Source organism: Centruroides sculpturatus, unplaced genomic scaffold (assembly GCF_000671375.1).
Source record: "Centruroides sculpturatus isolate CEXI.00-Female unplaced genomic scaffold, Cexi_2.0 scaffold478, whole genome shotgun sequence".
NCBI lineage: Eukaryota > Metazoa > Arthropoda > Arachnida > Scorpiones > Buthidae > Centruroides > Centruroides sculpturatus.
Genome location: NW_019384994.1, coordinates 42,337 through 59,803, shown reverse-complemented (window position 1 = coordinate 59,803; position 17,467 = coordinate 42,337). Strand labels below are relative to the sequence as shown.

The 17,467-nt window shown below is 27.5% G+C and overlaps 3 protein-coding genes and 1 long non-coding RNA gene across 5 annotated transcripts; 1 reads left to right on the top strand and 3 right to left on the bottom strand.

Annotated features, from left to right (window-relative positions):
- Nucleotides 1–1,578: 1,578 nt before the first annotated feature.
- LOC111633103 lies at nt 1,579–4,022 on the bottom strand. The gene is made up of 4 exons (XM_023377634.1): nt 3,987–4,022; nt 2,051–2,192; nt 1,918–1,968; nt 1,579–1,831 (listed from the first exon to the last, which is right to left on the bottom strand). The coding sequence occupies exons 1-4, from the start codon at nt 4,020–4,022 to the stop codon at nt 1,602–1,604; spliced, it is 459 nt and encodes a 152-aa protein (XP_023233402.1). The 3' UTR covers nt 1,579–1,601.
- On the top strand, nt 1,721–13,753 carry LOC111633088 (uncharacterized protein CG3556-like). 2 transcript variants are annotated; one of them, XM_023377619.1, is made up of 11 exons: nt 1,721–1,799; nt 6,204–6,302; nt 6,369–6,497; nt 6,841–6,921; nt 7,363–7,495; nt 8,309–8,553; nt 8,626–8,786; nt 9,064–9,256; nt 11,009–11,177; nt 11,262–11,395; nt 13,629–13,753. In XM_023377619.1, the coding sequence occupies exons 2-11, from the start codon at nt 6,227–6,229 to the stop codon at nt 13,697–13,699; spliced, it is 1,392 nt and encodes a 463-aa protein (XP_023233387.1). In that variant the 5' UTR covers nt 1,721–1,799; nt 6,204–6,226; the 3' UTR covers nt 13,700–13,753. The 2 variants fall into 2 exon arrangements, with proteins under 2 accessions (XP_023233387.1, XP_023233388.1); XM_023377620.1 differs by lacking the exon at nt 1,721–1,799 and having other exon boundaries at nt 6,381–6,497.
- On the bottom strand, nt 12,624–13,226 carry LOC111633090. Its single transcript, XR_002758004.1, has 3 exons — nt 13,083–13,226; nt 12,883–13,005; nt 12,624–12,808 (listed from the first exon to the last, which is right to left on the bottom strand). It is a non-coding gene; the product is annotated as an uncharacterized LOC111633090 (long non-coding RNA).
- On the bottom strand, nt 13,739–17,386 carry LOC111633087 (prolyl 4-hydroxylase subunit alpha-1-like). Its single transcript, XM_023377618.1, has 14 exons — nt 17,095–17,386; nt 16,842–17,023; nt 16,626–16,774; nt 16,123–16,287; nt 15,875–16,035; nt 15,753–15,804; nt 15,515–15,681; nt 15,174–15,347; nt 15,032–15,102; nt 14,807–14,960; nt 14,670–14,735; nt 14,429–14,497; nt 14,266–14,362; nt 13,739–14,190 (listed from the first exon to the last, which is right to left on the bottom strand). The coding sequence occupies exons 2-14, from the start codon at nt 17,021–17,023 to the stop codon at nt 14,123–14,125; spliced, it is 1,575 nt and encodes a 524-aa protein (XP_023233386.1). The 5' UTR covers nt 17,095–17,386; the 3' UTR covers nt 13,739–14,122.
- Nucleotides 17,387–17,467: the final 81 nt, after the last annotated feature.

The following is a 17,467-nucleotide window of genomic DNA, read 5'->3' as shown; positions in this document are numbered from 1 at the left end:
TTAAACTATATATATATATATATATATATATATACTCATAACATTTTGTAAGGTATAAATATAGTTTTTCATTAAATTTCTTGGCATGTATCGACTACTCTTTAAAGTCAATCAATCCAAGGAGTTAATATCGACCCTGAAAACAATAGAAAAATATTTCCAGATAAAATTATTTCTCAGAAATTCGAGTGTTCGCTAGAAAAATTTGTTAGCATTCAGATTTTGTTATTTTCTTTCGTTTTTATTATCCCTGAATACAAAAACAAACCGTCTACAAAATGCCAATCATCTATTCTACATCTGTTTATGACGAAATCGATTGGAAAACTAAAAACAAATGAATTTGAATTTCTCAAACACTACAATCGGAGATTAGCATAACAAAATAAATCGATTTTTTTTTTAGTTTTTTTTTTTTGGAAAATCGTTAATGAAATTAACGTTGATTCTCGTATGACATTCTCATAAAGTTCACATTAAACTGATTTAAACAGAATAAGACAATACTTTTTACTTGTTAAGATGGTAAAAAAAAAGCAATGAGAAAGTAGAATTACAGTTATTAAATATGTTATAATGATAATTATATAATTATATAATGTAATTCAATATATTAATCATTTACTGTACGTGAAACAATTATACTGTAATGTTATTCTATTATTATAATAAAGAATTAGACTACATGAAAATTTTATATTTATAAAAGTTTTTTCTACTCTTCTATGATGCTTATGATGTTAATTATTTACAATAATACACGCATAAATGAGTTTAATAAGTATTTTATCTGTGTTAAAATTAATTAAACTTTTTCGAAATGGATAGATAACGACTTTTAACTCAATTTCTTTGATAAACATTGTTGTATTTATACAATTCCAGAGTCTATCATCCTCTAATATCCTTAATCACCATCAATCTCTCCTAAAATACAGAGTAATTTCGGAAATTTACGGTGATTTTTCTAGCAAATAATGCTAGAAATGACTAAACGTTTTCTTGCCTCAAGGATTTCACTTATGATATTATTTTCCTATAGGATTATAGTTTCTTAACTACGGAACCATAGGAGAAAACGACTCCTATTTCGTCTATATTAAAAATATATTTCAAGTAAATAAAAGATAAAATTATCTAGGAGCTTATCTTGTTTGCTCATTAAATATCTTTAGGAGTTAGCTTCACGAAAACATACTTCAAACTTTATTAATTAGTTGTTTACTTTTGTTACAAAAAGATAATAAGTAATAATGTTATAATAGTTACGATTACTTCTTTATTAACTTTATTTTTATATGATAACAATAAAAGACTTATTACCTTTATCTTATTTCTATTAACTTAATCTTTTTGTAGCGCCAAAAACTCATATAAATAAGGTTGTGTTTTATTAAAATTTCTAAACGTTTTAAAATAAAATAAAAAAAAATCTTATCTATGAAATTTATTACCGCCGGAATCTTTAATTATATCAATGAGAAGTTTTTAAAGGTAACGTTTTCTTATATTTCTAATACGAATAATAAAGACAAAACTTTACTCTAAATCTAAACATTTATTTACTTTTATGATGAAAACTTGAACCAAGCATTTACTTGTTACGTCATGGTATCTTGATAAAGAAATGGTTTCATAGCCAATAACAAGTTCGACTGATAACAGAAATCTTGAGGACTTCGATGAAAGTAGGACCAGGAAGGATGAGAAATGGAATAGAAGGACGTTGAAGGACAAGGACAACCCGGACATAAAGGATGAATGGATTTTGTTGACATCATATCGGTGCAAGAGTTAATGTAATTCATGTTTGGATCTAACGGGAACACTTCTGAAAAGATTTTATAAATGAATTAAACGTCTTTTAAATGATTAAAAAATTTTGTTAATTTTATTATTATTAAAAATATCTAATACCTCCGTAATTATTAGAATCATTTATTTCTGAAGTGGTTACGTTGGGCCTTTCTACAATAAATTTATCATATAGTAAATTTTTCGTCTTTTAACTTTATAATTATTAAAATATTTTACTATATAAAACTATTACCAATAAGTAAATTCCCGACGTTTTCTTCGCTTTGACTATTATTTTTCGTCGATTGATATTTTTTATTTTGTATTTTATTTTCCGGAATTTTTGATTTATTATAATATTTTCGATGCTTCGCTCTTCGATTTTTAAACCAAACCTTTAAATAAACATAAAATAAAATATATAAATACAAAATTTATAACAGAAAAAAAAAANCATTTGTCACCATCATTTATAAATAGTAAGTTTTCTGTATCATGATCTAGAAGTTGTATTTTATGATGACAATTTCTGCACTTCAATTTTTAATTTTTCTTTTTTTTTGGCAGTTGTGGGTTGAAACACCCACAACTGCCAACTGCCTCTTAGAAAAAAAAGCTCTGACATCATCCATCCTTTTTTTTTATTTGCTGCATATTGTATAAGTACATTTTGGCAATGCAAAACATTGATTCTCCAATTAATAACAATGGCAGTTTTCTTTCAGGAACAAACTTGACAGCTAATGAAGTGTTATACATTCTTTGCTGTTTTTACCTCTGACTTGAATCACCTTTCAATTCTATTGTTTTGTCTGGCAGACACAAAAAAAGTAACTCCACTTCATCATCCGCATTGAAAATTTCATCCTGGTGATAAACTTTCAACAAGCTTGTGCAAACTTGCTCTTCTTCACTTTTCCCACAGATTTTATTGAAAAATACTTCATGCTTATTCTTCAATTTATCCTGCCCTTTCTGCTTGCTTTAAATTCAGTATTATCTGAATTATTCAGCTTTTTTCTCGGAAGTTTTCTATTGGCAGAATTTTTGTGTCTATACCATATTGGCTATTTCAATACATACTTAGCATAAATGTGAATATCCAGATGCTTTGTCTGATTCTGTTGTTCTTTGAAGTTTTTCATACATGTAGACCAGAGTACTCCAGTAGAATGTCAAATTCTTTCAAAATTTCATATTTTTCTGTTTTGCTTTCCTCCAGTATTTTTATTTTAGTGCTAGTAAGCATTTTGTTTACAGTTTGTTTTTCTATATTTTTTTCTAAATGTTTTTAGTTGTTTCCTGACAAATGGTAACCTGAAATTGATCAATAATCTGATCACATTTGACAGATACCTTTTCTGCCTGCTATCAAAACAAATCTTTCTCTCTTGTTTCCAAAGTAGATATAAATGGCAATGAAAATGATCAATATACTGATTAACTAGTTACTATCAGCAATAAACATGTCAATATGAGATGTGTGTTGTACAAATTTCACTGTAAAATTTGAATGTTTAGTTCCAAATAAGATATGTATAGATGAAATCAGTAATTTGCCAAATCAATCAGACATGCTATTTATAGTTTTAAATTCTCAAAAAACGCTTTTATAGAATCAAAATCGAACATTTCTAAGCATAAATTTTACAGTAAAACTTATTTTTCTCGAGAGAGCAATCTCTCAATAATCGAAAAAGAAAAGTATTAAGTGTACGGGGATAGTAAATCCTATTATCTAAATTCCCGTTTAGAAGAGACATGCGTTACAAAAGTAAATATATTCTTACAAAAAGACGTCTTAATGGCTTTATTGACACACAAAGTAGTATGGTGACTGAAACAATCAACCACTCATGATCGGCCACCAAATGGCCACATTGGACATCTGTACTTCACACCTACATCGACGTCCAGTCAATGGAACACAACACCTGGTCCAACATCTCCCAATTTACATTGAGTCCGGTTACGTACTTGTTCCTGTCAATCAACCACTTTGCTTTTTCACTTGTGGATCGTGTTAACAATCGAATTAATTCATTAAAAAAAAATTAATAATAATAATAATAAGAGTTTAAAGTGTTGCGGACTCGAAACTTTCCGTCCGAATAAGCTCTTTAAAATAGTTTTATCTCGTCTTCGTATTAACTTTAATATAACAAATTAAGCATTTTCGTCCCACTTACGAGTCTCAAGCCTTTTTCCATTAACACTTCGTACATTCTGTTTCTTAATGTGTGTGAAATTAGAGAAGGTCAGCAAACACTCTAGCTAAAGGGACAATAGAATAGCACTAAAGAGCCAGGCGTGGGACTGTCTTCCACTCTCTTTTCCAAACAGATGCAGCACTTTCTATAGCCTAAAAAAGAAAAAAAAGTAAATAATATTTTTCAATTATAATTTTAACGAAGATTTTAAGAGAAGGTAAAGTAAAAAGAATTTTTTTCCCCTCTCCTCCCTGATTTAATCCTTTTAAATAATTTACGATTCACTTTAAACACCAATAAAGATTCTTAGCTCGAAGGTATTTGTTTAGCCTGCTAGCTAAAAAGATCTATCTGGACGGTAATCCCCGAGCATTATCTGGAAAGCATTACTCTGAATATCAATGAGATAACTGGCCGTGTGTATAAATGCGTTGTTTTATACATCCGAACACATGACATTTCACACACCTATCTCCACCAACACATTTTTGAAAGGATGAATCTATTCTGGTAATAGAAAAATTACAATAAAAGTATTACAACATGCGAAGATTATGTTGGGTTTTTTTTTCTTTCTTCTATTCTTTCTTTCTTTCTTTTTTTGTTTTTAGCTGATGGAAAGTATAAAGTAAAAAGAAAAAGGGATTGAGATTGGCGGTCTTAATCGCAAAACCCCTTATCGGGAAGCTTTGCATATTGATGTACTTTGGTTTGGACAGAGGCAGCCTCAAAACCTGATTATTTCCTATCGTCTACTCTAATCCGCTTACATTTCTTCGACAGGATAGACAGTTTTCCAACTGGAAAAACAATGCATCTTTCTCTTTCCAGATATTTCACTGGAAGAAAGAACCGCTTTTACTTTATTTTTTTATTTTTTTTTTCTTATATTATTATTATTATTATTATTATTATTTTCTTGCCGCTGAATAAATTGCAAAATAAATATTTAGAACGGATTTTATTCTTTCTTTTCTTTTTTTTTTTTTATTGATATTTATCGCCTTTTAATTACCTCAAACCATTCTTTTATTTCTAAGGTGATGGAAAGAGAGGAGGAAAAAAAAATCCAATCTTTGTTAAATCGGTTTTGTTAGCTTGTTGATAGAATAAAAGACGTTTTGTTTATTCATTTAGAAATTAAATTTAAAAAAAAGTGTCTTAATTAATGAATTAAATATCAAGAGTGAAAGTTTGTTTCAAAATATAATCCTTAAACAGGACAGTTTACGAAGAAAGGTACTACATTCTCTTGATGGTATTTTAGCTGTCGATTCTAAAGCTTTAGTATTTGTTTATTTATAAATATAGAAAAGTTTAACAATTTTAGAACTTTTACTTTAAAAAAAAAACATACGTCTGAAGGGGTAGTTAACATAATAAAGTTCTGTAACTTTATCATTTTATACATTTATTTATAGCCTATTTACTCTCAAATATCAATTATAGTTATATAAATACATTTTTAATTGATTCGAATACAAAATAAGCTAAAAATAAATTTTAATACTATTTAATTAAAATTTGCTTTTTTTTTAAACGCAAATTTTGTTAACGTAATGATATTTTACGATGTTAATAGTTAATTTATATATATATATTATATATTAAGTTTAAACTAATTTAATTTAAATTTAAAGCTATTAAATGAATTTAAGTCTACTCTATAAAGCAAAAAATTGACTTTATAATATATTTTATATCATTATAAACAAATAAATTATCGTGGGTTCGTGGGTGTAACATCCAGTTTCCTATAGAAAGTTCTCCCCTTATAATGATTTTCCTTATCCCATCGATACGATACGATCCTTTTTAATACAACAAAATCCATAAACAATACATTGGTTAAGAGTTTGATAAAAAGAAAACATTACATATTTTCTTTTTTTAGTTTTAATTATTAAGATTTGACTTACAGGACTTCTACACTACCGAAAAATATAGATTAATAATGAAATTAAACTCAACTTTATCCGCTTTTCTAATTGAAAGGCAACAACAATCTGTGGAATCTTGAACCGTTGTAACGAATGCTACATGACACCTGTTACTATCAAAGTTAAACGAATTACACTTAAATTACATATCCTGTTTAATAATTTTTAAAATAATGTATATCAAAATAATAGATTTTTCGGAAAAATTACTTAAATAGACTACATTTTGTGTTAAAACAGTCATATTCTATTACAGACTAGAACTATTAATTCGTTCCAATGATAGTCATAGCAGTTTCCTTTATTATTTTACTGCATTATTTTGTAGAATGTTTTCAAATAAACTCAACATTAGGTAAGTCAAATTATTCCTGTAATTAATATCAAATATTCTTAAAGTAACGAAACAATTAAAATTTAGTTACTACTTTAGGTAATTTTGGATGCGGAGAGAACAGAACTCGATGTAGATCTGAGAAATGTATTCCTAATAGTTGGATATGCGATGGATATATTGATTGCCCTGATAAATTAGATGAAATAATCTGTCGTAAGTAGATTTTTATGTGTATATATATATATACACTAACGTATTTTCCTATAGTTTATTTAAAATATTATATGCCAAAATGCACGGGCGAAATGCCACGTGTTTTACAGTTTTAATGGCATTTCAGTACAATTGGGTGAGTTGAAGTTTATTATAGGTTCAGCCAGTGTTTTAATATGTAAGTTGTATAGTAAATCCTTAACAAAACATACGTTTTCGTAATTATAACCAAGTGCGAATAAATATCTATTAATATCATTTCAAACTTTATTTTATTTTATTTTTTTTAATAAATAATTTTATAGTTTATTATTCCATTAAAATATAGAATTTATTTTCTTAGCTGTTAAACATTATAACATGGTTCTTTCTGCCGAAAAGAAAGCAGCAGAATGGATTTTAAAACAAAGGAAACAGAATGGAAATTGGGGAGAAAATACTCCAAAAGCAATAATAGCTCTTTTTCTAGCGAACAAATTAAATTTTTCTGTTGAAAATTTAGAAAACGAAGTGATTCTGAAGAGTCTAGAAGTCCAAATACTTTCCAACCTGATAAGGTGAGAGATATAGATTAAATTCCGTATTTAAACGCTTAATTGGAAGATAATCCGTATGCTTTATTTAATAATTGATGTAAATTTATATGTATTGAATAATTTGTATATATAAACAGACATAGGCTGATATATAGCCTATATACGAAGTATGTATGTTTGTAAATGTGAAAAAGAAAAGTTTATTTCTATTTTCATTTGTTAAACTCTAACAAATAATGATAAAAAAAACTTTATTGTTTTGCAATACCTGAGCGATCTACTAATGGGAATGCCCCCGGGAATATTTTCTATGAGAAANCAGAATGGAAATTGGGGAGAAAATACTCCAAAAGCAATAATAGCTCTTTTTCTAGCGAACAAATTAAATTTTTCTGTTGAAAATTTAGAAAACGAAGTGATTCTGAAGAGTCTAGAAGTCCAAATACTTTCCAACCTGATAAGGTGAGAGATATAGATTAAATTCCGTATTTAAACGCTTAATTGGAAGATAATCCGTATGCTTTATTTAATAATTGATGTAAATTTATATGTATTGAATAATTTGTATATATAAACAGACATAGGCTGATATATAGCCTATATACGAAGTATGTATGTTTGTAAATGTGAAAAAGAAAAGTTTATTTCTATTTTCATTTGTTAAACTCTAACAAATAATGATAAAAAAAACTTTATTGTTTTGCAATACCTGAGCGATCTACTAATGGGAATGCCCCCGGGAATATTTTCTATGAGAAATTGGCTCCGATTTAGGTGTTAGACACATGAAGAACACTGGGAAGTTCGTTGGTCAGGCTCAAACCCGAGACCAACTACCACTGTTCAGTGATGTTATCTTCTCGCCACTGGTGGACGTCAATTTACATTCGAATATAACCGCTGTTACTAAAAGTGTAATTAGAAACAATATTTTGGGGACCCGAGTTAGAAGGTGCAAACCTACATTTACCCTGCACCACCGCCATTGTGGCCATCACTAGTGTCGTGGTTGAAGAGCGAATTCTTAAATTTTATAAGGCCTATTACAAGTATATAAAGGCATTGGTCTCATTCAAACCCCCTTTTTTTTGTACTTATTTTATGTTTTCTTAATTTATTTATTTACAAAGATAAAGAGATCGTGTCTCTGAGCAACTTTTTGGTTACGCTGTTGACTAGTTAGTACTTGGATATATTTATATAAATATTTTTATCTTTAAAATATTTTATTGAAAATACACGAATAATGATTTAATTCGTTGATTTTTAAAATAGAAATGCCACAAATTCATACAACAAAATGATTCAGTATATTCACGGAAGGCTAGCAACATGTAGAAATCCATATAATTTTAATGGGTATAATTTAATTAAAGCCCTGAATGACAAGATGTCTGAAGATGTTTACATTAATCCGAGCGCATATTTGGCTCTTTGCAATGCGGGTTACAATATATCAGCAAAAAATATAGAAAAATTGTTTGTAATGAATATTACATTAGACACTATGTACAACGTCGGTAAGTCTCTTTTCGAGATTTCAAAATTTCATATTTATTTTATCGAGTGAAATATATTTTACGTGTTTTCAGATGCTACAGCTCTTAAAATCTTGGCCATGATTTGTATTTACGAAAAAAGCAAAAATGAACATTTACAACATTTCATTAATGCGAATTTAAATGCTATAAAATCGTTACAGAATCCAGATGGAAGTTTTGGAAATGTGTATACTACTGCTCTTGTTGTTCAGGTTTGTAAAGATTTTATAATCTTTTTAGTGAGAAAAAATGTCCGTAATCTTGTGTAATCTTTTGTAAAAATGTGTGTAATCTTGTGTAATATTTTGTAAAAATGTGTGTAATCTTGTGTAATCTTGTGTAATCTTGTGAAAAATGTGTGTAATCTTGTGTAATCTTTTGTAAAAATGTGTATAATCTTGTGTAATCTTGTGTAATCTTTTGTAAAAATGTGTTTAATCTTGTGTAATCTTGTAAAATGTATATATATGTATGTATGCTTCGTTTCAGGCTCTGATCGCATCTAATAAGTTTAATGATTTGAACTTTACAAAGACAGTGATGTATATTTTAGATCAGCAATTACCATCTGGGTCATTTGGAGATATTTTAGCAACGTATCTGATTCTTCCAATATTATCGCATAAGACCCTACTTGATTTATCAAAAGTCAGTTGTTCCTACACTAAAGATGAAAAACCAAGTAAGTTATATATATAAATTTATCAAATCAGAATTAATTTTATATAAGAAAGATTTTAGGTAGCATCGAAATTCTAATAAAAACAACATTTAAAATAGTGCTTTCATATTTTCATATTTCATTAGTTAATAACCAATATGGGCGTTTAATTTCGATTTTAAATTATCAATAATATACAGAATTTCTTAATGATTTTTTGATCGCTTGATTTCGATTACGGATCTCCCGGAGCCGTGGGCTTAATTAAGTTTTAGGCCATGGGCATTCACAGAAATTTTTCAGGCAAAGGCGAAACTTGAAGACAAATAATTACATTAATCATGTGGAGTTTTCCGTATTTTTTTTCACCTGTAAACACCTAAATGGGAGTAAGGTTTCCATAGAAAAATCCTCCCGGAAAGCATTATCCTTTTGACTGATTGTCCATGTATCGCGTAGCCTTATCCCATCAATCCAATCCAATTCTGATAATTATTACTGGTATACTTATTCAAAAATTCGTAGCAAAAGATCAGAAAAATGTACATAAATTTTAAATTAATTAAAAGGTCTTAATTATTCGTAGATAATTCGATTGGAGTATCCTTCTCTATTCTTGACTAAAATGGCCGATCCTACTTCGTATTGGGCTTGTCTATAAAAGACAAAAGTAAGGCATGACGTAGAGATAAGGTGTTGCTTCGTATCAACAACTCCATTCAATCCAAAAATAATTATTAGTCATAATTACAATTTTAATAAATTTTAAATAAATTAACATAGTCCACGAATTCGGGAAGTTCCGGAATCTAATTGTTTTTTGGTTATGTAATCTCTCGTCTACTAAAAATACGTAAGCCATTTTATATAAAAATTTCCTGATCTGTATTTCCATCTGTTTGCCTCTGGCGTGTTTCCTACCATATAACGTTTTACATGTCTATCCAGGCCCTACGAGAGGAAGATGCAGCCGGGGCGCCTCTCCGTGATCCAACGAGCTTTAGAGGGCCAATCAGAGAGAGAAAAACTATTTTAATTGTCCGTTTTCTGATTATTATTTTTTCAAATAAGGAAATTACTTTGGCCATGGACTAACATTTATACTAGATTATATCTTTACTCAGATATCATTATATGTTTAAGCAGTGTCTCCGGAAAAGAGGGCCCCAAACTGTTCTTATCACCGACAACTCGCCATTCTCTCGGGGCCCTGCGTCTATCCATATTAATCCAGATTTATTTAACTCTAAAATATCTAATTTAATTCGCATACATTTAAATTTTCCTGTAATTATGCTGATTTTTATATTATGAATTACTGATTAACTAATTAAAATTTGATACTAGTAACAACTACATCTACAGGTTTTCCACTGAATAAATTAATTTTAAAACATTTTTCTATTTAATATTACAAAATATGTACCGATATTAGATAAATAATAATAATAATAATAATAATTTTATATTGAATAAATATTCTTATTATAAATAAAAGTTCTTATTAATTATATGATAAGCTATGTCATTGCAATTAGAAGTTTTTAATTTTTTTTTCCTACTAAAAAAATAATTGATAAATATTTAAATTATAAGAAAAAATATATAAATAATTACTATTTTGTATGAACATTCATTTTTTTGTTTTTGAAATATTAAAGAATAAAATTTAAATATTCCAAAGTTAGGAGAGATGATTGTAAACATACAAGTTTAAAAAATGTGAAGTAAATTTAAATTTGACTATGATATAAACATTTGTATATTTTACAGGAAATGTGACTATTTATTCAAAAAATTATAGAGGAAAAAATCGGATAAGTTATTCAGTTTGGATCGGAGATGAAGGAAGCATCACACATTCTATCCATCTTCTTGTTCCAAATAGCATCACTCTATACGAAATCATGCAAGTAGCACAAGATTTGGATAAAAGTTTTAAGTTAGTTTTATTATTATTATTTAATTTAAAAAAATTATCATTCTACATAAAAATATCTGTTCTATTTATATTATTTTTATTCAGATTCAAATGGAATTATCTTAATGGTAAGAGACACGTTTACTGTATTAATAGTATTATCAATAATCCAGAAAATGAAAAGTATTGGGTTCTATATAAAAGAAGAAATAATCAAAAACTGTTAACGATTTCCGAAGGTAAATTTTGAAAATTTTAATATTTATAATTAATCTCGATAGATGGTGCCACAAGAGCATCCCCTACCTTCGATCTAATAAATCGATTATTTATTTTGCAGATATTAACAGAGTATACGCTACAGAAGGAGACGATTTTATATTCTGGTATCAAACTCTTTACTTAAAATAATTTTATAANTAGTAATGTTTCGTAAGCAACAAACATTATCTAAAATCTAAATTAAAATTAAAAATATTAAAAACTTAAAATATATGTATAATAAGTTTGCTTTTATTCCTAATGTAATGTTAGATTACAGTATTTATGCAAGTCAATGTCATTGCTTACTAGAAAATGATTTCAGATTAATCACAATATAAGAATGAAAAATAATTATTTTATTTACATATTGGAGTTTTTTTTATGCATTATAAAAAACTTCTTAAATTTCTTAAATTTTTCAAATAGTTCACTTGATTAGTATATTACATTTGTAGAAATTAAGACTAGAAATGAAAAAATAATGTACAAGTAGACCCCCCTATAACACTGTAGATAATTCCGTGTTATATGAATTCCACGTTGTACGAGTCACTTAGATTTTACAAATACGTGTGCCAGACTGTGAGCGGCTCACGTATTTGTAAAATCTAAGTGACTTGTACAACATGGAATTCATATAACACGGAATTATCTACAGTATTATAGGGGGTCTACTGTAAATTAATACATAGTCTTGATAGCATTTTATTTCCAAATAACGTTTCTAAACTTTTTTATAACTGTTTTTTAATGAAGCAAATATAAAGAAATAACATAAAAGAGAAAACATAATTCAATTTTTATTATAAATTTTTAAATGTAATTTAGTTTATTTTCCATTCTTAACAAATTTTAATAATATAGCCATAACAAAATAACATAAAAGAAAATATGTTCATAAATTAAGATATTAAGATAATATCCCAATTTAATTTCTTGTATTATAATATTGCATATAAATAAGTTTTCCTACTTGTACTTGTAAAAATATATTATAAAATTGAAATTTACTCTTCTTCTAATTTACAAATATTGACTGTTAAGTCTTTACTATACTGATATTTTGAAAATTTTTGATTACTATAATTTGAGGCTTTATTGAAGAGTTAATTAATTTCCAAGAATAATTTTTGTTTCTAATATTTTGAAAATTGTTATCTTTATGATTGTAATCATAAAATTATTCTTGATTACTTACCTACAGGTTCAGAAATCATATCTTCTACAATTGTGTATTGTATTTCTTTATTTCTTCCTTCATCTGCATCAGTGGCTTTAACGGTTATAATGCTAAAATCTGTTGGCACATTTTCAGGCACCACTGCAGTATATAATGGTTGACTAAAGACAGGAGCATTGTCATTCACATCCAATAATGATATTACCACCTATAATATAGACTTATTATTAAAAATTAAGTTGCATCAAATATAAAAACAAAATCTAATCAAAATATATATACCAAAACTGATGTTCTTCTTTGATTAGCTATTATATTTGGACTATCATTAGCAATAACTTGAAGATTATAAGATGCCTGTTTTTCTCTATCAAGTGTTATATTTTCACGAATTTGTATTGTGCCCTATTTTAAATTAAAATTAATAAAATTTTAGTTTAATTTAATCATTCAGATTATTTATAACATTAAAATTAACTTACTGATTTTTTATCAATATCAAAAACATCACTACCATCTCCTGATACAGAATATTCAATATTTCCAAATTCACCAGAATCTTTGTCAGATGCAAGGACTGTTAGTAGTGTATGAGGATATGTTGCAGATTCTGAGACAGTTGTTTTATATGACTGCAAAATAAATTATTATTAATTATTATTTATTAACANATCATGCAAGTAGCACAAGATTTGGATAAAAGTTTTAAGTTAGTTTTATTATTATTATTTAATTTAAAAAAATTATCATTCTACATAAAAATATCTGTTCTATTTATATTATTTTTATTCAGATTCAAATGGAATTATCTTAATGGTAAGAGACACGTTTACTGTATTAATAGTATTATCAATAATCCAGAAAATGAAAAGTATTGGGTTCTATATAAAAGAAGAAATAATCAAAAACTGTTAACGATTTCCGAAGGTAAATTTTGAAAATTTTAATATTTATAATTAATCTCGATAGATGGTGCCACAAGAGCATCCCCTACCTTCGATCTAATAAATCGATTATTTATTTTGCAGATATTAACAGAGTATACGCTACAGAAGGAGACGATTTTATATTCTGGTATCAAACTCTTTACTTAAAATAATTTTATAAAAATATTTAATTTGAAAAAAAAAAAAAAAATGTAAAATTTTTTCTAGACGGTATCTCGGTCATCGGGTCTTGTATTAGAATTTTTAAGTTCAAAGATAAAGTAAATAAACGAGTTATATACCATCTTCCGCCTTGACCTATGTCCTATTTAAGTCAAAGTTACATAGCGTGACATTTTGTTCGTGATGAATTTTTTAAAACTAGAATTTCATATACTAAATAAGAAGCAAATCTTAACAAGATGAGTTAATTTTTTTTTTTTTTAGTTTAGGAAAATATTTCGGAGTTCAATAAACCCATTTAAGGTCTATCTCTCCGCCCACAGTGACATAATGGTAGTTAACACCCTTAAAAATCACACAAAATAGGTGTGTAATTCTTCATTTATAGATAGAAAATACAAATGATTATATTTTTATTCGTTGTTTAACGAGCAAGGCCTTCTAAATTCCTGTCCTCGTTCACGTATCCATTTATTTGATACTGAAACATTAAAAAAAAAATGTTTTTAAAAATTAATTTAATTAAGTAGAAATTCTTATACAATAAGGAATTTACCCCATTTTGAACCAAGTAGTACAGGACAAGCAGCGTGACGAGTGCGATAGTCTCCGGTACCATTGCTATGAAGATTATACCATAGGAGTGACGAACCCTATAAAAAAATATAAATATATTAAATAAAGTAAGGCGTTTTATAAACAGAAATAATAATAAATACCTTTTCGGGCTGAACAGAAATACCAATTTCTGGAAATACAGTTGCACCACCCGCTTCTACGTCACTCATCTAATTTTAGAATCAAAAAGGAAAGTTTTAATTTTCTTTTTAAAAAATAATAAGCTTAACTATTTGTTTAAAAATGAAAAAATATTATTAATTATTTACTTAAAAAGTAGTTTCCATTTTTAGATAATTTATATGCCAAAGAGAACCTCTATAAAATTTAAATCCTACTCACATAGTTCAGCCATGTTGCGACTCTATCGCCATAGTATTTAGTAAGTTTATTGATTGCTTCGTCTTCCTAAAATGTTTCGACTTCAATTATTTATTTTAATAATTAAACTATTTAATAAATCAGACTTTATGACTTACTCGGGAATAATCAAAATGAGCTTCATAGTGTCCTCCTATGCCGTAATTTAATACTTGTAATTCCTCTGCGGTTAGAAGAGAAAGTCCTGTTGCACATTGTATCCTAAAGCTCAATTTATCAACGATGGAATGATCGGAATCCTTAAGCCATGCACTGTTCAACAAGTTCAGTCAATTATAGTATCCATTTCGAATAAAAATGAACGTTTAATAAAGTTTTTATACCTTTTACTGATCCTGGTATTAGAAAATTCTTCTCCTCTCTCGTCTCTTGATGTTACTGCAGCTCTTTTTAACTAAAATATTTACATCAAGTTGTTAATTATTGAATATTTTAGAACAAATAAGAATGATGTTAAATTCATACGTTTGGTTTAGCTAATCTTTTAATTGTTTCCATTTCTGTTTCGGTCATGAAATCGTGATAAACGACGATCCTCGGACGAAGGTATAATTCTTCTTCTTTAAGAGGTTGCAAGATCAAGTAGCCATCATTGTTAGTGAATAATCTACACTTTAACTTACTTTGTTCTTCAATTGACTAGGTAATAAAAACAGACAAGTTACAGTCTAACATATTAAACTATTCAATGAATTCAGTTTGACTTTTTCTTAACTCACTCCTGAAATTATGTTTACACTTTATCAAGTCAATTGAATAAGTTGAAAAGAAGACAAAAATTATAAAGAATTAAAAATACAACTAACCAAATTTTTTTCTCCTCTGCATAACTTTTCAGTTAATTTTTGGTATTTTTCGTATTCGGAATCACAAACCAAATTTTCTTCTATTTTCTTCGTACTTTGAATTTCATCCTTCAGAAGTAACACTTCGAAATATTGTTTGTTATTTTGTGCACGGGGATTTTCAGGAGCTAAAATAGACATAAACAGTTCTATAGATGGGCCTACATACAAAATTCATTAGTAAGTAATAGCTACAAACCGATCTCTAATAGTTGAAGAGTATACTTTAAAGCTTCTTCAATATCTCCTTTCTAAATAAAAAAATGTCTTTTTATTAATAGACAATAAAGTTAATTTAAAGAAATAAATGTATCTATATACCATATAAGTTGAATATGCTAACAATTCCAATAATTCTTCTCTGTTAGTAGATTTCGTAATCTCCGAATCCAATCTTCTCAACGCTTCTCTCATCCATAAACATGTATAATAAAAATCTCCTACACTATACGAATGTCTTCCAACTTCGAAACAATCATCAGCTTGGCGAAATATCTGAATATTAGTTTACAATGCATGAATATACCATTCGAAAAAAAATTAAATAAGATCGAGCCAATTTGATTTACCTGTTAATTTCTGCGAAGAAAATTTATTTAGTATGTAACCATCTGCTAAAGAAGAGGTATTTAACTTGTACATTTTTTGTAACCTGACAAGACCTTCAGCGGCACCAGCTAAATCATCATCGTCTGGGAATCTTATCTTTTTCTTTAAAATGTCAATAGAATCGTCTATTAAATAGTCATAACATTCAAATTATTAATCAGTTCTAAGTTACTTTACAGCTATATATTTTATGCGCGTTATACGTTGTTAAAAATGGGATATATAGGGCCTATATATATATATATAAATTCAATAAAGCAAAATTAATTTTAAGATAATTTACGATAATATTTAGAGGAAAAAATAATAGTATTAATAGGAATATGTGCAATTTAATACGTATATTATACAAACTGACCGTATGCAAAACGTTTTTTTTTTGCTACCTTACAGGGTCTATTTGCATTAACGTTTGAAAAAAAACCTTAATTTTTAATACTGAATCGTTATTAAATATGCTTACCATTTCTGGAATTTATCATTAATTGTTCAAGATTCTTCCAGTCAATATTTAAGCGTTTAACTAACAAATACGCATTAACTGGATTTTGTAGAAATTCTTCCCAATTTGGAGCCGCTTTTTCTATGAATGTTCTAAATTCCTCCTTCTTACTAAACACATAATACAAAATAATTAAAAATTTTTTATTATTTTCTTAAAAATATTAACTAAACTTACAACTTAATCATTCTTAATCTATCCTCCTCCGCCGTTAAATAATCTTCTATAGCCTTAACAACTTCTATTTTGGAGTGTAACAGTTTCTCTAATCCCACAACAGAGGTAAAATAATCTGTTTTAACAATCTTCACGAACACAAAAAATGGTAATAGAAAAAAATACATATTTAAACGCATCATCTACGAATATCAAAGAAGAAATCGTCAATGAAAGTTCATGAAAAAGCAAAAGTAAAAAGGCAATACCTCACCTGTATTGTCTTGAATGAGAAATGTAGGTAGAAAGATGATTTTTAATGATTTTGGTATCCTGCCAAGGACAAATTCTGTTTAAATTATTAAGGCCAAGGATGCGGAGCGTCGAATAATATCTATTGTTTAATTAGCTGGATGATATACAAACAAAAATATTCAACTATATTACTTGTGTAAATCATGCAAAATATAAATTAAAAATTTTCTATGTAGTAAATCTCTTAACGATGACTTTCCTATGCTATTTAAGATTCTGAAGTAAATAAGTTTTGTTGAGCTAGTTATTCATAAAACTTTATAAAAATGCAACATCCCGTAAAACAAGTTCTACTGTATCTTTACAGGTACAGGTAGCATCTACTTTTTTCT

Excerpts from the sequence above, each read along its gene's own strand:
- LOC111633087 (XM_023377618.1), bottom strand. The coding sequence starts at position 17,023 with ATGATGCGTTTAAATATGTATTTTTTTCTATTACCATTTTTTGTGTTC. Across the intron at positions 15,682-15,752 it reads TCTTCAACTATTAGAGATCG|CTCCTGAAAATCCCCGTGCA; the intron begins GTTTGTAGCTAT and ends TGTCTATTTTAG. Across the intron at positions 14,191-14,265 it reads ACTACTTGGTTCAAAATGGG|TATCAAATAAATGGATACGT; the intron begins GTAAATTCCTTA and ends TTAATGTTTCAG.
- LOC111633088 (XM_023377619.1), top strand. The coding sequence starts at position 6,227 with ATGATAGTCATAGCAGTTTCCTTTATTATTTTACTGCATTATTTTGTA. Across the intron at positions 6,498-6,840 it reads ATTAGATGAAATAATCTGTC|CTGTTAAACATTATAACATG; the intron begins GTAAGTAGATTT and ends TTATTTTCTTAG. Across the intron at positions 8,554-8,625 it reads AGACACTATGTACAACGTCG|ATGCTACAGCTCTTAAAATC; the intron begins GTAAGTCTCTTT and ends ACGTGTTTTCAG.
- LOC111633103 (XM_023377634.1), bottom strand. The coding sequence starts at position 4,022 with ATGTACGAAGTGTTAATGGAAAAAGGCTTGAGACTC. Across the intron at positions 2,193-3,986 it reads TGGAAAAAGGCTTGAGACTC|GTTTGGTTTAAAAATCGAAG; the intron begins GTAAGTGGGACG and ends GTTTATTTAAAG. Across the intron at positions 1,969-2,050 it reads CGTCGGGAATTTACTTATTG|AAAGGCCCAACGTAACCACT; the intron begins GTAATAGTTTTA and ends AATTTATTGTAG.